This window comes from Crinia signifera, chromosome 8 (assembly GCF_055691185.1).
Source record: "Crinia signifera chromosome 8, ASM5569118v1, whole genome shotgun sequence".
NCBI classification, from domain to species: Eukaryota; Metazoa; Chordata; class Amphibia; order Anura; family Myobatrachidae; genus Crinia; species Crinia signifera.
In genome coordinates this window covers 16,254,028-16,272,668 of record NC_139224.1, presented here as the reverse complement: position 1 = coordinate 16,272,668, position 18,641 = coordinate 16,254,028, and the positions used below count along the sequence as shown (strand labels likewise).

At 50.3% G+C, this 18,641-nt stretch overlaps 1 protein-coding gene and 1 long non-coding RNA gene across 2 annotated transcripts in view; one reads left to right on the top strand and one right to left on the bottom strand.

Moving 5' to 3' along the window:
* Positions 1-18,641, bottom strand: part of LOC146025781 (uncharacterized) — a 113,681-nt gene that overhangs the window by 6,145 nt on the left and 88,895 nt on the right. The gene's annotated exons all lie outside the window — the stretch shown is intronic.
* The window catches only part of GNAI2 (G protein subunit alpha i2), a 44,449-nt gene that overhangs the window by 18,582 nt on the left and 7,226 nt on the right, over positions 1-18,641 (top strand). Inside the window, exons 2-4 of the mRNA XM_083155833.1 lie at positions 12,891-12,933; positions 14,327-14,468; positions 15,673-15,833. Of these exons, the coding sequence (XP_083011959.1) occupies positions 12,891-12,933; positions 14,327-14,468; positions 15,673-15,833 (346 nt within the window). The remainder of the gene's footprint in view (positions 1-12,890; positions 12,934-14,326; positions 14,469-15,672; positions 15,834-18,641) is intronic.

Here is an 18,641-nt window from a genome sequence, read left to right as displayed (position 1 = left end):
GGAGGAAGGGGGGTGCTATCTCATTTGCAGTAGGACTATGGAGACTGGGGGAAAACGCACTGTGAGGTACAGTACAGGGAGGAAGGGGGGTGCTATCTCATTTGCAGTAGGACTATGGAGACTGGGGGCAAACACCCTGTGAGGGACAGTACAGGGAGGAAGGGGGGTGCTATCTCATTCTCAGGAGGACTATGGAGACTAGGGGCAAACGCCCTGTGAGGGACAGGACAGGGAGGAAGGGGGGTGCGATCTCATTCGCAGTAGGACTATGGAGACTGGGGGTAGACGCCCTGTGGGGGACAGTACAGGGAGGAAGGGGGGTGCTTTCTCATTTGCAGTAGGACTATGGAGACTGGGGACAGACACCCTGTGAGGGACAGTACAGGGAGGAAGGGGGGTGCTATTTCATTCGCAGTAGGACTATGGAGACTGGGGGCAAACGCCCTGTGGGGGACAGTACAGGGAGGAAGGGGGGTGCTATCTCATTCTCAGGAGGACTATGGAGACTGGAGGCAAACGCCCTCTGAGGGACAGTACAGGGAGGAAGGGGGGTGCTGTCTTATTCGCAGTAGGACTATGGAGACTGGGGGCAAACGCCCTGTGAGGGACAGTACAGGGAGGAAGGGGGGTGCTATCTCATTCTCAGGAGGACTATGGAGACTGGGGGCAAACGCCCGGTGAGGGACAGTACAGGGAGGAAGGGGGGTGCTATCTCATTCGCAGTAGAACTATGGAGACTGGGGGCAAACGCCCTGTGAGGGACAGTACAGGGAGGACAAAATGTGACTGCAGAGAACGGATCTACATGTGCAGTTGTGATGTTGTTAGCTGTCTGTGTAATTTGTAGTCGGCTGATGGCTCTGCTTCCGGGGCCTGTACTATCCTCCCACTCCTGGGGGTGTTTGCAGCCCTGGACCCTGGGATGGTCATGTGGGCCTTGCACCTGCTCTATCAATGGGGGTTCTGTTCTTATCCGTGATGGAGCCCAACAGCGGCTCAGTATGTGTCTTAGGAATGGGCAGCACAGCACAGCGGCCTCTTATCTCATAAGAGAACCCACTAAGGGCTGCGGACACATGTAGGTGTTTGTATGACACAGTGAGCTGTACATATATGCTGGTGTCCGAGGCAGACGTGTTCTTCTGACACGTCTGTCACACCAGAACCATATACCCCTGCTGTCACACAAGTCTGCTACAAATGCTGAGAAGTAAAGCAGGGATGTGTATGACGTGTGCAATGGGAGGACATTTGCCTTATTTCAATGAAGCCAGACAGATCATAAAACCTTTCCCTATTCCAGATGTAAAATATCCAGACCTGCTCTGACCCCAAGTTACTTCTGATTTTCCCTTTGTGTTTTCATCATTGGTGTGTACACCTGAAAGCGATGTTTTCTGGGTGATCTGTGTGGACCAGTGTTATCTGGTGAGACTGGGGTGTACACATGGGCGATGTACACTTAATGTCTAAGTGATCTCATCAGAACGCTAAGAAATAGCCATAAAATGGGCTTTTAGGCCCATACAAAGAAATAAGGATCAAAAAGGGCTGAGATTACCTGAAGGGTAAAAAAAGGGGCAGACAAGATGGGCCGAATGGTTCTTATCTGCCGTCACATTCTATGTTTCTATAGCAAGCTTATAGAACAGTCCGACGTTTCAGTGTAACGCCTTCCCTTTCACAAGGGATAAATGGATATTATGTCCATGGCCGTAAAATACAGGAATGGGTGCATGAATTATTGTGTGTATGTATGTATATGTGTGTGTGTGTGTGTATATATATATATATATATATATATATATATATATATATATATATATATATATATATATATATATATATATATATATATATGTGTGTCATTGTCACAGGTTTCCTCACGTGACTCTGCAAGCCACTTAAATGCATTTCAAATGAAACAGTGGAGATAGTTTTACATAAAATCTTCATTATTAATTCTTCATGGAGAATCTTGTGCAGGCAGTGATTGGATGACATCTGGAACCCATGATCCTCCCCAGATGCTGTGTGTGTGTGTGTGTGAGAGTGAGACACCTGGAACCCATGCACATCCCCAGATGCTGGTGGGGGTGACCCATGGAGCCCATGCACATCCCCAGATGCTGGTGGGGGTGACCCATGGAACCCATGCACAGCCTCTGATGCTGAGTGGGTGTGACCCCTGGAAGCCATGCACATCCCCAGATGCTATGTGTGTGTGTGTGTGTGTGAGAGTGAGACACCTGGAACCCATGCACATCCCCAGATGCTGGTGGGGGTGACCCATGGAACCCATGCACAGCCTCTGATGCTGAGTGTGTGTGACCCCTGGAACCCATGCACATCCCCAGATGCTGGTGGGGGTGACCCATGGAACCCATGCACATCCCCAGATGCTGGTGGGGGTGACCCATGGAACCCATGCACATCCCCAGATGCTGGTGGGGGTGACCCCTGGAACCCATGCACATCCCCAGATGCTGGTGGGGGTGACCCATGGAACCCATGCACATCCCCAGATGCTGGTGGGGGTGACCCATGGAACCCATGCACATCCCCAGATGCTGGTGGGGGTGACCCATGGAACCCATGCACAGCCTCTGATGCTGAGTGTGTGTGACCCCTGGAACCCATGCACATCCCTGGATGCTGGGTGGGTGAGACGCCTGGAACCCATGGGCATCCCCAGATGCTGGGTGGGTGAGACGCCTGGAACCCATGGGCATCCCCAGATTCTGGTGTGTGTGTGTGTATTGCTTTGAACCCATGTACGTCCCAAGATTGTAAGTAAGTTTTATTTATATAGCGCACTTTCTCCAACAGGACTCAAGGCGCTTTACAGACATTAAAAATAACAATGCACATACTGTAATACAAAGGGTTATCAGTACAAGGAACAGGCAACAATGGCAGTACAGATATACATCACACACACAGATATGCACAAGACGCATTCTAATAAGGGACACGAACATGGGAAACATAATTACCGAGCTGTGTAGTGCCCAGGCAGCCATTCAGCGGCACCACAAGGTGATTGCACAGCCAGTAACAGTACAGATATATATATATATACTAGATGTACTCTAATGAGGGACACAGACATGGGGAACATATAATTATTGAGCTGTGCAGCACCCAGGCAGCCATTCAGCGGCGCCACATGGTGATTGCACCAGCCAGTACTGTACATATAGAACACAAAAGAACAGTACAGGGTACTGATGCGGGGTGTGTGTGTGTTGCCTTGAGCCCATGTACGTCCCCAGATGCTGGGTACCCTCCTGTATGATGTGACATTTACTACAGATGTCGTTAGTTGTGTGTTCTTGGGTCCATCTGCTTGTAGTATTGTCCTCAGCCTGTGAGATGTTGCTGGATCCAGAAGATCAAGTGACTTGGCTTTCAGAAACTTCTGGGTGGCTTCAGCCAGTATATGTTGGGTCATTGTCCATCTGTACTGTGAGGCACCGTCCAATTACCTTTGCTGAATTTGAGCAGATAATCTCTACCGATTACTTTAGGTTTCGTCCTGCTGCTTCTGGCTTCCATCGCATCATCCATAGACACTGGAGACCCAGTGCCACCAGAAGCCATGCCTTCATCCTTTCTACACTAGCTGAAGATGATTCAGCAGTCAAAATTTGTTCGATTAGGGGAAATACATTAGTATTAACCAATGTTGGGGGGAAAAGCTTGATGCTAGACAGACTTAGCACCTCTCATATCTGAATCACCTCCCTATATCTGTGTGATTTACTGCATTGGTTCAGTTGACTTAGCTAAAGACCCGACCAACAAGAAAGTGGAATAACACCAGGGATTCCTTTACAGTAGGCTTTTTTTTAAGATGTCACACTGTTGTGCCTGTAGTCACAACATGTTGGGTTTTTTTTTACATTTGGTTTAAACCAGCCAACCCTGGTATTTGCCCTTGTGAAGTCTTCTCTATATGGTAGCTAATAGTGAATACCTCCTGGAGACTGGTCATCAGTTGGCTAAATTCTACAGAAATCACGGCTTTTTTTATTTTTTTCTCGCACCTTCAGAGCAAGTCTGGTTTTATTTATTTTTCATATTAGGAAGTGGCACTCTGGCACCATGGCGGCACTCCACCCCCCACCCCCCCTTCCCTGAGGACTAATTAAGCAATTGGAGGTTTCAGATTAGCTTAATTAGTCAGTAATTACTCACATTCTGAATCTATGTCTGCAGTAGCGTGAAGTGCGTGTGTGTGTGTGTAGTGTGTGTGTCTGTAGTGTGTAAGAGTGTGTGTTCTCTGCTCTGAAATCCCTGTAGCCACTTTTTTAAGTGGATACTGCGTGTATCGTGGTGGCGCATGTCCCCATAGTACATTTGTTGGCCTCGCACACAATCTGTGGCCGCATGTTGTGGGCTTACAGAACCAGCTTCCAGGTGCAGATTCCGCAATCCGGACCCCTTCCTGACGCTTTTGTCACACGTCTAAAATAGGGGGCTGCAAATTGCACAGCATTTAATTCCTGGTTGTGATACCCTCAGATCAAAGCTGGTAGTCTGCACATTAAAACCATGTTCACTATACAAAATCCCTCATTGCTGAGCTTGGCTGCGACAGTGACCCCTCTGCTCTCTATGCGCACAGTTATCGGCGGGGGAGCCTCCTGTATAACACAGGCAGTAAACTGTTTGTTCAGGATTTATTGGTTCTCTTCCGTTTCCCGGCCAGTGGCTGATTAGATGCTTACATCTAGCAGGGGAGCCTTGTGTCAGGATCTGAGGCACGTAACCACCTCTGTAGCATTGCACATTATTCTCTGATTACACGTGATGGCCTCTACAGGTCCGTAAGATCCCCCACTATCAAGGCCCACCCGATGCGTGGCGAGCGCAGCGGTACGTATCCTCCGACCTTTTCATACCCCCACTATCCACGTCGGCGTGGGGTTGATTTTAGATAGTGTGGCGAGCGCAGCAGATTCCGTTACAGTGTCTTATATAGCGCAGCAGATTTTGTTACAGCGTCTTATATAGCGCAGCAGATTCCGTTACAGTGTCTTATATAGCGCAGCAGATTCCGTTAGACGCAGGGGTTCCCAATCTTTTTTTAATCACGGCACCCTAGAGTATAAGATTTTTTTTCGTGGCACCCCTAGGCCAAATTTATTTTAATTAGATTGGATTTATATGCGATTCTTAGGGTCAGTTATGTGGAAAAGGGCAGGAATTGCTTCTGTTTGTACACATTTTATGATTGGCAGCCACCAGCACTGGTTTTGCTTATAAATAATTAACCATTAATAATTTTAGTTGGTCCTGGACTACCAACCCAGGGCACCCCTGCATGTGTCCCGAGGCACCCCAGGGAGACACGGCGCACAGTTTGGGAACCATGCGTTAGAGCATCTTATATAGCGCAGCAGATTTCGTTACAGCGTCTTATATAGCGCAGCAGATTCCGTTACAGTGTCTTATATAGCGCAGCAGATTCCGTTACAGCGTCTTATATAGCGCAGCAGTTTCCGTTACAGCATCTTATATAGCGCATCAGATTTCGTTACAGCGTCTTATATAGCGCAGCAGATTCCGTTAGAGCATCTTATATAGCGCAGCAGATTTCGTTACAGCGTCTTATATAGCGCAGCAGATTCCGTTAGTGTCTTATATAGCACAGCAGATTCCGTTACAGCGTCTTATATAGCGCAGCAGATTCCGTTACAGCGTCTTATATAGCGCAGCAGTTTCCGTTACAGCGTGTTATATAGCGGAGCATATTCCGTTACAGCGTCTCATATAGCGCAGCAGATTCCGTTACAGCGTCTTATATAGCGCAGCAGATTCCGTTACAGCGTCTTATATAGCGCGGCAGATTCCGTTACAGTGTCTTATATAGCGCAGCAGATTCCGCTACAGCGTCTTATATAGCGCGGCAGATTCCGTTACAGCATCTTATATAGCGCGGCAGATTCCGTCACCCAATAAAAGTTATGTTTTAAGCTACTAATAAACCACATAATTTAACATAATAAAGAGTGCGCCCAAAAAGGCACATTTGTCTTTTCGTTTGCCTCTCGCAAACAATTCCCTATTATTCAGTTACAAATACTGAATGTGTTGGGCGCACCGCCAATCTACGACTACAAACAATCTAGAAAGGTAGTCTTTTATATTGGTTAATCAGATTATTATACAGCAATGTTCTAAATGATGCACCAAGTCTGTGCGGATCCACAACCCCTTTCCCCTTATCACGTCTTATATAGTGCGGCAGATTCCCTTACAGCGTCTTATATAGTGCGGCAGATTCCGTTACAGCGTCTTATATAGCGCCGCAGATTCCGTTACAGTGTCTTATATAGCGCCGCAGATTCCGTTACAGTGTCTTATATAGCGCCGCAGATTTCGTTACAATGTCTTATATAGCGCCGCAGATTCTGTTAGTGTCTTATATAGCGCAGCAGATTCCGTTACAGTGTCTTATATAGCGCAGCAGATTCCGTTAGTGTCTTATATAGTGCAGCAGATTCTGTCACAGTGTCTTATATAGCGCAGCAGATTCTGTCACAGTGTCTTATATAGCGCAGAAGATTCCGTCACAGTGTCTTATATAGCGCAGCAGATTCCGTCAGTGTCTTATATAGCGCAGAAGATTCTGTCAGTGTCTTATATAGTGCAGCAGATTCCGTTAGTGTCTTATATAGCGCAGCAGATTCTGTCACAGTGTCTTATATAGCGCAGCAGATTCCGTTAGTGTCTTATATAGCGCAGAAGATTCCGTCACAGTGTCTTATATAGCGCAGAAGATTCAGTCACAGTGTCTTATATAGCGCAGCAGATTCCGTTAGTGTCTTATATAGCGCAGCCGATTCCGTTAGTGTCTTATATAGCGCAGCAGATTCCATTACAGCGTCTTATATACCGCAGCAGATTCCGTTACAGTGTCTTATATAGCGCAGCAGATTCCGTTACAGTGTCTTATATAGCGCAGCAGATTCCGTTAGTGTCTTATATAGCGCAGCCGATTCCGTTAGTGTCTTATATAGCGCTAACTCCCCCCTCCGGCGATGTCCCTCCTGGAGATAGTGCATCAGTTAATATACACCTGTCTATACATGGCGGGTGTCGTAGATCAGGGGAATCGCTATCCCCTGCTTTAGCGCATGGGGATAGCGCATATGCCCCTTACCACCACTTAATAAATCTAACCCTGAATGTGGGGAAAAAGGACAGTTCAGAGTTGAGGATGACTCCTAGGCAACGAGCTTGTGGGGTAGGGTGGATTGTCGAGTTGTCAACAGTGATGGAGATATCGGTATGGTAACTGTTATTGGCCGGTGGGAATATAAGTAATTCTGTTTTGGAAATATTGAGTTGGCGAGAAAACATCCAAGATCAGATGGCAGAGAGGCATTCAGAGTTTCGGCCCAAGACCACTGGTAACAACTCTGGGGTTGATAGATTTGAGTATCGTCTGCATACAGATTATACTGAAATCCGAAAGAGCTGATTAGTTTGTCAAGAGAGGAGGTATAAAGCACAGAGGACTTAAAGGCCCCCATACATTAGGCCGACTTGTCCTAATGACAAGTCGGACCCAATTCTCCTGCGAGCCGCCCGGCAGCTCCCCGGGAGGCTTACATACAATTTGGCACTTGATGTGCCATTTTTTACTTGTGATAAATCGCATGCGATTTATCGCATATAAAACAAACCGGGGAGCTGCCGGGCGGTGAGGAGCAGTGTGGGGGGGGCACTGGCGGTGCCGGTGAGCAGCGGCGGTAGTGGGCGGCCGCTGATTATTACCGCCGCCCACCCCACTGTCACCGGCACCCCCCCTGCTGCAGGAGGTAATTTCAGAGCCGCTGCTGCCCGCCCCCCGCAGGAGGCCGGACGTGATCGTACATGCTGAATGTCCGACCTCCTGATCCGGTCCGATGCGCACGGGACCGTGCATCGGATCAAATGTCACACGCATGCGATTTTGGGACGATTTCACGCGATTTATCGGCCCAAGTGCCGAAATCGCATGGAATCGGTCCAAAATCGCATAGTGTATGGGGGCCTTAAGACTGAGCCTTGCGGAACTCTGACTGACAGAGGTAATGAAGAGGAGGTAGAGTCAGAGAAGCGAACACTGAAAGAGCGATGAGATAGGTAAGATGAGAACAAGGAAAGGGCTGCAACTGCATTCCCCCTGCTGGTGGCCCCCCAGGTCTGCCGCATTGGCAAGTGTGTATCTGGGGTCATTTTGAGCCCCTTAGTGGGCAATACAATTGTGTTGATACTAGAGCATCTCTGAATAAGCCAGTTCATGTACGGTAACAGAAATAGGCCTCGGATATTTATACATCGCCAGCCTGTTCTGTTGTGCTGTACAAATGACATCATACATTAACCCTGTCTGTGCGCAATCATGTACTGGAAACCATTTTAGTACAATAACATCTGAGGGTTGTGTATGTCAAGATGACCAGAACATATTGTCGGGGTCTTCCAGATGAGGGCACAGTCAGTCCCGGCCTTCTGTATAGGAGACAATACGATCTGCAGCCAGCTGGGTGCGGCTCAGGAAGAGTCTCCGCTTCCTGCCCAGGCTGCCTTCTACTTTCTTGTCAGCTGCAAGAGGAACTGGGCTGTCTCTGTTCTGTAACCCGCTCCCCTGCCCTGCTCTCCAGGATCTGCCAGTAACCTGCTCCCCTGCCCTGCTCTCCAGGATCTGCCAGTAACCTGCTCCCCTGCCCTGCTCTCCAGGATCTGCCAGTAACCTGCTCCCCTGCCCTGCTCTCCAGGATCTGCCAGTAACCTGCTCCTGTAACCCGCTCCCCTGCCCTGCTCTCCAGGATCTGTCAGTAACCCGCTCCCCTGCCGTGCTCTCCAGGATCTGGCAGTAACCCGCTCCCCTGCCCTGCTCTCCAGGATCTGGCAGTAACCTACTCCTGTAACCCGCTCCCCTGCCCTGCTCTCCAGGATCTGCCAGTAACCTGCTCCTGTAACCCGCTCCCCTGCTCTCCAGGATCTGGCAGTAACCTGCTCCTGTAACCCGCTCCCCTGCCTTGCTTTCCAGAATCTGCCAGTAACCTGCTCCCCTGCCCTGCTCTCCAGGATCTGCCAGTAACCTGCTCCTGTAACCCGCTCCTTTGCCCTGCTCTCCAGGATCTGCCAGTAACCTGCTCCCCTGCCCTGCCCTCCAGGATCTCAGCCTGTAACCCGCTCCCCAGGATCTTGTCCGTTAACCCGCTCTCCTTCCCTGCACCCCAAGATCTCCGCCGGTAACCAGCTCTCCTGTCCTGCTCCCCAGGATCATGGCCGGTAACCCGCTCTCCTGCCCTGCTCCCCAGGATCTCGTCCGGTATCCCATTCTCCTTCCCTGCTCCCAAGGATCTCGGCCTGTAACCCGCTCTCCTGCCCTGATCCCCAGAATTTCGGCCGGTAACCCGCTCTCCTGCCCTTCTCTCTGCCTGTAACCGGCTCCCCAGGATCTCGGCCTGTAACCCGCTCCAGGTGATCTGTCGGGCCGCCGGTTAAGTGGGAGAAAACATTCTCTCCTTCATAAAGGTCGGTTAATGACTGAGCTCATTTACAACCTCAGTAACCTGCTGCATTTTATGAACTTCCACATTCATTCTTTTATATCTGTTTACCCTGTGACATTGTGAGCTGATGGCTGCGGCATCTATACAGTATAACCCCCACCCATCCTCCACTCAGTCACACTGACAGGAAGGGAGGGGGGGAGGAAGTTGGGGTAATGACATCTCTGCAGCGTTCAGTACAAATCTCATTCTCTACTCTGTGCATGTCTGCGGTCAGCAGGGGCCATTTACAGGCCCAGAGGCAGGAGGGCTGCCCCTTGTCTGGGTACAGCACTGGGGTGACATAAAGTGAGGCTGCAGGATCTGAGAGTCTCCGTACATTGTGGTGTATGGCCTCCTTAGGATTGGTCCCTGCTGTACGGAGCAGAGATCTGGTCTCGACCCTCCGTGTAACACGTGTCTCCTGGCATAGAACTAGTACTGATGTCGCAGCCAAGTCCAATCTGCAAGCACCCTGTTCTCAGAGCGCCGTATTCATGACTAACTGACCCAGGTTGTAATAATAACGTCACTTGTGGTTCTGTACGGAGACCTGAATAACAATCACTGTTAGGGCCTGGATTTGGGGAATGCTGCTCTAGGCCATAAAGATGGCTACAGTAAGCAGTACCTTAGGAGGAGCATGGGGAAGGGTAGTGATATGTGCTGGGCTACAGTGTGTAAGCTGGGAGTGCTCCGCTGCTACGCAATGTTGTGAATGAGGCCCCTCCCCCAGAAGACTCCCAGGGGAGATGATTACTCTTCCAGCCTTGTTGGTGTTGTGTGATGCGATGCGGCAGTGCGCAGAATGGGGCGGGGCCATGAAGCGAATCAGTCCCTCAAGAGGGCTGCAAAATAGAATGGTCTTTGTGTATCTTTACCACTCACTGATCTGCGGAACTAGTATAGGGGTCAGCCACTAACCCTGGGCAATGATGGGGGTTGGGATCATTGGGTAGACAGCAAGTTGGTCGATAAGCATTAGGTGGACATGTATTAAGGTCGACATGGGTTAGGTTGACAGGTCATTAGGTCAACATGGGGTTTTTCACATATTTTTTGTCCGAAATTTGACACAGTTGACATAGACACTGAAACGTATCACTGCGTCCCCTCACATGGCTCACTACGTTCTCCATGCTTCGGGCACGGTGCCTCGCTACGTTCTCCATGCTTCGGGCACGGTGCCTCGCTACATTCTCCATGCTTTGGGCACGGTGCCTCGCTACGTTCTCCATGCTTCGGGCACGGTGCCTCGCTACGTTCTCCATGCTTCGGGCACGGTGCCTCGCTACATTCTCCATGATTCGGGCACGGTGCCTCGCTACGTTCTCCATGCTTCGGGCACGGTGCCTCGCTACATTCTCCATGCTTTGGGCACGGTGCCTCGCTACGTTCTCCATGCTTCGGGCACGGTGCCTCGCTACGTTCTCCATGCTTCGGGCACAGTGCCTCGGTACGTTCTCCATGCTTCGGGCGCGGTGCCTCGCTACGTTCTCCATGCTTCGGGCACGGTGCCTCGCTACGGTCGGCACACTATTTTATCCTTGCACCACGCCCTAGTGGATGGTAGGGCATGAAATACCGCCTGTCGGCACGTCAGCTCAAATGTGAAAATCCCCATGTCAACCTTTTGACTGTCTACCTAACCCATGTCGACGCTTGTAGACCTACTGACCGAATCAATGATAGGAAGACTCTCTGGCTGGGGTCTTGGCCTGTGACCCGACCCACTCCCCGCATGCACCCAGGACGCACAACTACTGTCTGTATCTACTGTTAGAAATATTTTTTTTTTTCAAACTGACACAGTGACATCCATATATCTTCAGTCAGCTCATGTTTTTAGGATTTCCCTGTAAGTAAATGGGCAGGATTGCTGAACCTATTTACTAATTGGTGAATGATACCACGATAACCCTGTCCTGCAGGTTCTGTATGACTGCGATGCAGTGTTTCAGCACAACCTGTATTCTGAGTCCAGCAGCTGTGGCACAGAATGACTGGACCCCTGCTCCGATCGCTCCTGTGCTCTGCTACACCAAGGTGCGGCGGGGAACCGGTGTAGGAGCTGAGACTTGGGAGTGATGGCTTCTTCCAGCCCCATCTTACGGGCACTAGTCTCCCCTGGCATCAGCCGCTGGACGGAATCTGCTTATTTAATGTTGGTGAGCTAATACCAGGGGATAAAGAGTTGAGCAGTTTAGAGATGATCAGATTAGCACCTGATCTGCTAATAAACCTCTGATCATTCTATTCCCTGAGACTCACAGGGTTAATGAAGCCGGTACAAGTGGGCCAAGCAGTGCCGTATATTAACCCCCTGAAGGGCAGCAGCAGCTGTGACATGGCAGAAGATTGAGGAGCGTTGGCACGAGGAGGAATTTAGGAGACAAAACCCTTATTGTGGACAGGACACATGGTGTCAGCAGGAGCCAGCTGTCAGCGTGTGCGACGGGCGGGCACGCTCTGGCTGTATTCCCCATCACAAGTATAACATGCCAGTCATTTCTGGATGTTGGTGGTGGTCTCTGAATCCTGCCTATTGCTCATTCATTTGCATTTAATTCCTTATACTGCCAATTAATCTCTCCCATTCCTCCTGCAGAGGAGGATGAGGAGAACACAGTCAGCCATACTTCCCATCAGCGCATGGCTGGTTGCCGTTACTTGTAATCCGTCAGACAGTCAGCTGAGTATGATTAATCCCATGCCCACCTCACCCATCCCCGTCCTCCTGGCAGAAGACCTTCACTTTCTGTGTCATCACACCTCTCTTATCCTCTGATATGGTTACACTCGGCTGCCCATGTGGCCTCCCAGCATGCCCAGCCTCAGGAGGACACGGGTGTTCTGTCCTCCTAAAGCAGGGGTGGCCAATAAGTGTGCCCCCAGCTGGTGTAGAACTACACCTCCCAGCATGCCCAGCCTCGGGAGGACACGGGTGTTCTGTCCTCCTAGAGCAGGGGTGGACAATAAGTTTGCCCCCCAGCTGGTGCAGAACTACAACTTCCAGCATGCCCAGCCTCGAGAGTATGGCTCTATGGCATTCAGAGCCAGTGGGCTTTAGCTGTAATGACACAATCTGTTTGCCCGCCTCTGGGTGGTTCTAGCTGTGGCGTGGCAGAATTGGTGACGCTGTGGAGATGGTGTTACCATTGAATGTTTATATCATGTATTACAGAGGTCTCCATCCGTGTCATCTGTGGATAAACTGAATAACCTGCATTGTACAGTACTGTATATGGGATGTGTGTGTGTGTATATAGATATACACCCTGGGCACACGTGTGGCACTTATACTGACTGATCCTCTCTTGTATGTTCCTGCAGGTGCTGGGGAGTCCGGGAAGAGCACGATTGTCAAACAGATGAAGTAAGATCTCGCTGGGTTCTACTCGCACCTAAATACTCTTTTCTGTATTTATCTGAGATGACATCAGGGGGAATAGTGCAGTCATTAACCACTGTTACTGGGGGAGGAGTGTGTTACTGGTGGTACTGCTACTGGGGGGGGCTCTGTTACTGGTGGTACTGTCACTGGGGGAGGAGCGTGTTACTGGTGGTACTGCTACTGGGGGGGGGGTCTGTTACTGGTGGGACTGTCACTGGGGGAGGAGTGTGTTACTGGTGGTACTGCTACTGGGAGGGGGGCTCTGTTACTGGTGGTACTGTCACTGGGGGAGGAGTGTGTTACTGGTGGTACTGCTACTGGGAGGGGGGGCTCTATTACTGGTGGGACTGTCACTGGGGGAGGAGTGTTACTGGTGGTACTGCTACTGGGAGGGGGGCTCTGTTACTGGTGGTACTGTCACTGGGGGAGGAGCGTGTTACTGGTGGTACTGCTACTGGGGGGGGGGCGGCTCTGTTACTGGTGGTACTGTAACTGGGGGAGGAGTGTGTTACTGGTGGTACTGCTACTGGGGGGTCTCTGTTACTGGTGGTACTGTCACTGGGGGAGGAGCGTGTTACTGGTGGTACTGCTACTGGGAGGGGGGGCTCTCACTGGGGGAGGAGTGTGTTACTGGTGGTACTGCTACTGGGAGGGGGGCTCTGTTACTGGTGGGACTGTCACTGGGGGAGGAGTGTGTTACTGGTGGTACTGCTACTGGGGGGGGGGCTCTGTTACTGGTGGGACTGTCACTGGGGGAGGAGTGTGTTACTGGTGGTACTGCTACTGGGAGGGGGGCTCTGTTACTGGTGGTACTGTCACTGGGGGAGGAGTGTGTTACTGGTGGTACTGCTACTGGGAGGGGGGCTCTGTTACTGGTGGGACTGTCACTGGGGGAGGAGTGTGTTACTGGTGGTACTGCTACTGGGGGGGGGGCTCTGTTACTGGGGGAGGAGTGTGTTACTGGTGGTACTACTACTGGGGGGGGGGGGCTCTGTTACTGGTGGTACTGTCACTGGGGGGGGGGGTGTTACTGGTGGTACTATTGCTTGGGTAAATAAATGGGGGGGGGGCAATTTTACTGGGTGGGGGAGTAAGTATGGTGGGGCCCTATTATAGCTTGGGGAGGGGGTGCCCTGTTACTGAATGAAAGGGGGGGGTAACTGGTGACTAGTAGGAAAATGGATCTGGGGGACCCTGTTAGTGAAGGGGCAGCGGTGCAGAGCTAGGTTAACCCACAATAGTAGCAAGGGGCACAGGGTACTTGGAAGAGCAAGAGATAGAGGGGACTGTTACTAAGCATCTCAAGAGTAGCGAATGTGTGCAGGGACCTCTGCTGGGGATGAACGGTATCTCACTTATGTTGTGTATCCCCCAGGATCATACATGAAGATGGGTACTCAGAGGAAGAGTGCCAGCAGTACCGGGCTGTGGTTTACAGCAATACAATCCAGTCCATCATGGCCATTATTAAGGCTATGGGCAATCTGAAGATTGACTTTGGGGACACAGCCAGAGCGGTGAGTGATGTGTCATGTGATGTGTGCAGGTGCCAGAATAGAACGGCTGGAATTCCTGCTGATTATACACCGGCCCTAGCAGTGCTGCCTGCATTATGTCCCAAGCGCTGACAGATGAGCCCCTGACACCCAGGCACAGGGCTTCCAGTTCTAACAGAGGAGCACTAAGGGGTTAGGTTTTTAGCTAAAATGAGCAGCTTTTGGGTCTCCACCTGGTGTGGAACTAGAAGTCCAAGCAAGGTCACTCTGCGACGAGGGGTTGTCGGTATACTGTAGCATAACCGGTACTGAGCACCACGAGTTACTGTCACGTTATAAGATCAGTGTGAGTGGTTCACATGTCATGGAGATAATTGGCCAGGGGAAAGGCAGTCATTGGGGATTGGATAATCTAATTAGGAACGGGTGCCCTTGCTAAGCTGTGTCCTCATTACACTTCTCTCTGCAGGGCTCTTGTGCTTGTTGCAGCCATTAACCCTCTCCTGCCTAGCAGGCCCAGTCTAGCCAGGAGCCCACAGATGCCCCTACTAATGTCCTACATGGCCAAGGGGACGGAATTCACCAGATTAGTTACTTTTATTCATTTTACATTACATAGACTTTGTCGAGGTGTCCGATTCAGTGCTGAAAATGTCTGGTCCTATCCTAAACGTCTGCTAATAATTCCAATTAATATCTGACTATGGGCCGCAGCAGGTACCCCAGTAATCATTAGGTATTGGGTTGCAGGGCGGATGGAGGGACAGCACTAGAGGTTTTATAAAAGTCCAATGTTTGATATCACTCGTCTGAGTTGTGTGTAACAAAGGAGATATAAAACGCCAAGTATTATTTCCCCCTTTCCCTATGGGCCTTATTAAGCTGGTGGTGAGAACAGGTCTGTCTGAACCTGAGAACAAACCCTAATTTAGTGGTGATGATCAGTGAAACTACAAGTACGACAACATCTGGGCAGGCCAGAGGCTGCTAATGGCTATGGGGGGAAGTGTACAAGACCCTTTGATATAGGTCCATGTGGCTCGCTCAGACCCACCCCAGGAGAGACAGGTGTCCTGTATACATGGTGCTCCCCCGCGGTGTGCTCGTGACCTTCTCCTCTCGCCCCGCGGTGCGCTTGGTCACGCCCCTTCAGCCTCTCCCCACGGTGCGCACGGCCCCATCCCCTCTCGCCCGAGGTGCGCTCTGACCCTTTTCTGTTTTGCAGGATGATGCACGGCAGCTGTTTGCACTGTCGTGTACGGCAGAGGAGCAGGGTATACTGCCGGATGATCTGGCCGGTGTCATCCGCAGGCTGTGGGCGGACCAAGGGGTACAGGCGTGTTTCAACCGTTCACGGGAATACCAGCTCAATGACTCTGCTGCCTAGTAAGTGCCTGATGGGAAATCGTGTGTACTGGGTGGCCTGACCTGCTCATAGTGCCCCACTTATGATGCGTCTGATGCCCTGGAGGGTACGTCTGTGTGTTGTCACTGGGAATAGAACTGTAGTAACTACAGAGAATAGTCATTTATTGTACATTGCTCGTTAACATCGGAGCGCATGTGTAGACGATTTGCAGCTCTCCAGCTAATGTGGATTTATTCATACCAGGGAAATACTTCTGTGGCAATCTATGAAGATTTAAATGACGTTCTAAAATAGATTGGTAACGGAAATGGGATATATTTAGCCTGTGTGCAGGTGAGGAGCGACAGGACAGGATACCTATTTGCATGTAACATACTCCTGGATGCAAATAAGCAGAGGGTGCTTTGTGTGTCCCAGCATGTAACACTATCCTGCCTGAGACGCCGGGGCACAGTGCCTAGCTGCAATCTCTGCCAGTGAAGGGGGCTGAGATTTAGGCTCTAAGCAGTAATGCCAAGTATTACACCCAAGGATGTGTGTGACAGAGAAGGTGGCTGCCCCCAGTGTGCATCTATGCACCTGGCAGGCAATGTTCCCAAGTGTAAGTCTCCACTCCTGGCTTGTTGGGCAACCGCTGCGTAACGCCATGCTGGGGGCTGATGAGTACGCACACATCGTGGTGATCTTGTAGGCTGCTCGGCGTAGTGGATATACTGAACCATTACCGCACATCAGAACGAGGGGGGGGGGAGGGGGGGCGTCTGGCTAAGTATAATGCACTTCTTACACATTGGCTGCAGTCATCGTTTGTTTCCAGCAAACAAGTGGTTAATGGCCGTTGAAAACCTATGCAAATGGGATTTTGCATAAGCAGCTATGTTCTAAGAGATCCATGTAGGGGACCCCCCTGTGTGTCCTGGCTACAGAGTGTTCCAAAACAAAGGCTAAGATAATAATATGCAAAGTGTCTCTCCCGCCCCCTTCCCACTGCTGGGGGTAGTTCCCGGCCTCTCTGCTCGCCCTACACACACACACACACACACACACACACGGTCCTGTACAGGATGCCAGCCGCTCGCTCATTATGCTGCTTTGCTACCATCCCTGGATTTACCTGACCAGGTATATATGCCAGAAATGTAACCGGTATGGTGTGTGATATTCACGTTATCTAGGAGCAATCCAGCCGAATTCCAGTGCTCTATTCCGCACCCATCCTTATGTCAAAGTGATGCCAACAAGGTCTTCCTACTCCGTGTTATATCCACCTTCAGCTGGGGAACTGGAGAGGCAGAAATATTTCATAACAGGGAACCCACAGAGCAGTGGTTCTGCGGTGTCCATCTCCCTGGTCGTCAGCATCAGTAACCATCGCAGCACCCAGGGCTGATAATACGTGTGCTGGTCTGAACATTTAACAATGAGCTTAGAGGTTCCCAGCTTGTGAATGATGTAACTGACAGTCATATGTATACCCCCTCAGCACCCCCCTGGTGCTCTGTATACTGTATAGCATTACGGGGCCCTCCTCTGCACCCCCTGGTACTATGTATACTGTATGACTTTACAGGGCTCCTTATGCACCCCCTGGTCCTCTTTATACAATTTAACATTACAGGGCTCCCCCTGGTGCTCTGTACTATTTTAAATTACGTGGCCCCCGCTGGTGCTCTGTATACTATATAACCCCTCTGCACCCCCTGGTGTACTGTATAACATTACGGGGCCCCCTCTGCACCCGCTGATGATCTGTATAACATTATGGGCCCTCTAGGCACCCGCTGGTGCTCTGTATACTATATAACATTACGGGGCCCCCCTCTGCACCCTCTGCTATATATTATACAGAACTCCTCAATACCCCCTGAATAGCATTACGGGGGCCCCTCTGATGATCTGTATAACATTACAGGGCCCCCTATGCTCTGTATACTATATAACATTACAGAGCCCCCCTCTGCATGCTATATATTATACAGACCTCCCAATACCCCCTGGTGCTCTTTATACTATATAACCATATGGGTCCCCCCCCCCAATATGTGCACTGTATAACATTACGCCGTCTCCGTCCGCCCTGTCGGCAGCGCTGGCTCTCTGCTCTCTCCTGGTAGTTTAGGAGATGATGAATTGATGGAATCGCAGCTGATGTCCTTAGAGTCTCATTTGCCGCTTCTCTCTACGGGATTATCATGCTAAATAACAATGTAGGGTCTGTATACTTCTGTCAGCAGCTGTATAAGTGCTTCATTAGCGCTCTTAACGAGGTCAAATCAATATTAATTAGCAGGGTGGTAAGTGAGGGGCCCACCTGGGGTTTATTGTTCGGAAGCATTTTCCTCCCTATTGAGACACCCGGCAGGTTGAGACCTGATCTGGCCGAGGGAACGGAGACTGGTTACAATTAACGCTGATACAAGAACTTAGAACAATTCGCTTAGAGGATTTCATTTGCTTGTTGTAATGTACTATATTCTCCCCGTACTTGCGTGGGTTTCCTTTGGGTACTCCGGTTTCCTCCCAGATTCCAAAAATATACTGGTAGGCTAATTGGCTCCCAACAAATTAACCCTAGAATGTCTGTGTGTGCGTGTACATGTGGTAGGGAATATAGATTGTAAGCTCCTCTGGGGCAGGGACTGATGTGAGTGTTCAACTATACTCTGTAAAGCGCTGCGGAATATATATGCGCTATATTTATTTATTTACAGTTTCTTATATAGCGCAGCAATAGTATATAAGCAACTGTTAATCAATACATTTAATGGAAATGAATCTACTGTCCAGCCAGTAAAGGCGCCCTCTGGTGGCAGTGTTCCGTTATA